General features: G+C 54.0%; 1 protein-coding gene across 4 annotated transcripts in view; it reads left to right on the top strand.

Moving 5' to 3' along the window:
* Positions 1 to 255: 255 nt before the first annotated feature.
* The window catches only part of LOC133977117 (PWWP domain-containing protein 2A-like), a 16890-nt gene continuing 15989 nt past the window's right edge, over positions 256 to 1156 (top strand). For all 4 annotated transcript variants that reach the window (XR_009924910.1, XR_009924911.1, XM_062415253.1 and 1 more), the window contains exon 1: positions 256 to 959. Coding sequence is in view for 2 of the 4 variants with exons in the window: in XM_062415253.1 (XP_062271237.1) it covers positions 256 to 959 (704 nt within the window). In the remaining 2 variants the exon portion in view is untranslated. The remainder of the gene's footprint in view (positions 960 to 1156) is intronic.

The following is a 1156-nucleotide window of genomic DNA, read 5'->3' as shown; positions in this document are numbered from 1 at the left end:
ACTTTAAAAAAAAAAAGATGTATTTTTGGGCTTTTTTGCCTTCATTTTTATAGTAACTATATATAAATATATATACATATATATAACTATATATATAGTTTATAGCTTATTTATCTCTTATAGTTTATTTCCGTCAGCCAATAAGAGGCGACGCTGAGCCTAGTTTGTTGTGATTGACAGGTCGTTCAGCCAATTGCAGCGGGCAGCGTCAGAGGGGGCGGGGCTCCACTCCGCTCGGCAGCACAGCGGAAGAAAATGGCGGCCGTGGCTGCAGAGCCCGGAGCTGCGGCTCCGACAATAACAACCGGAGCAGCGGAGGAAGAGGGAGGACCGGAACCGGGCCCGGTGGCTCCGGTGGGCCCGGTGTCTCCGGTGGTTTCGGTGGTTCCGGGAAAACCGGAAGCACCGCTGCAGAGCGATGGGACGCTGAGTAACGTGAACCCGGCCTGCAAGCAGCCTGCAGCCCGGGAGCAGCGCGGGGACCGGGCCCCGGTGCTACCGGAGCTACCGGAGCTACCGGAGCTACCGGGACCAGACCAGCTGATCAATAACCTCCCGGTGCTACCGGGACCAGACCAGCTGATCAATAACTTCCCGGTGAGCCGGTCTGGACCCGGTGTACCTGGCAGCAGCCTGCAGGACCCGCAGCCCTCCGCAGTGTTCCTGCTCTCCCCCCCGGTCACGGTCCCGGTACCGGAGGCCGGACTCTCTTTGGACGAACCGGCGGAACCGACAGACCGGGACCGGGACTACACGGAGCTAAGACCCGGTCCGGACCCGGAGGGGCTGCAGGACTCCTCCCCCGGAGAGGGGGGGCCGGGACCAGGACCCGTCCAGAACCTGAACCTGGGCTCCGAGGTCCGGGTCTGCCTGGATCACGTCATAGATGACGCGTTGGTGGTTTCCTTCCGGCTGGGAGAGAAAGTGTTCTCAGGTGTGCTGATGGACGTCACCAGAAGGTATGACGTCACTGATCAATATTACACTGATCAATGTTATACTGATCAATGTTATACTGATCAATATTACACTGATCAATATTACACTGATCAATATTATACTGATCAATGTTATACTGATCAATGTTATACTGATCAATGTTATACTGATCAATGTTACACTGATCAATATTATACTGATCAATGTTATACTGATC

The sequence above is a fragment of the Scomber scombrus genome, unplaced genomic scaffold (assembly GCF_963691925.1).
Source record: "Scomber scombrus unplaced genomic scaffold, fScoSco1.1 SCAFFOLD_102, whole genome shotgun sequence".
NCBI lineage: Eukaryota > Metazoa > Chordata > Actinopteri > Scombriformes > Scombridae > Scomber > Scomber scombrus.
The sequence above is the reverse complement of the archived record's forward strand: the minus strand, read 5'-3'. Positions and strand labels throughout refer to the sequence as shown.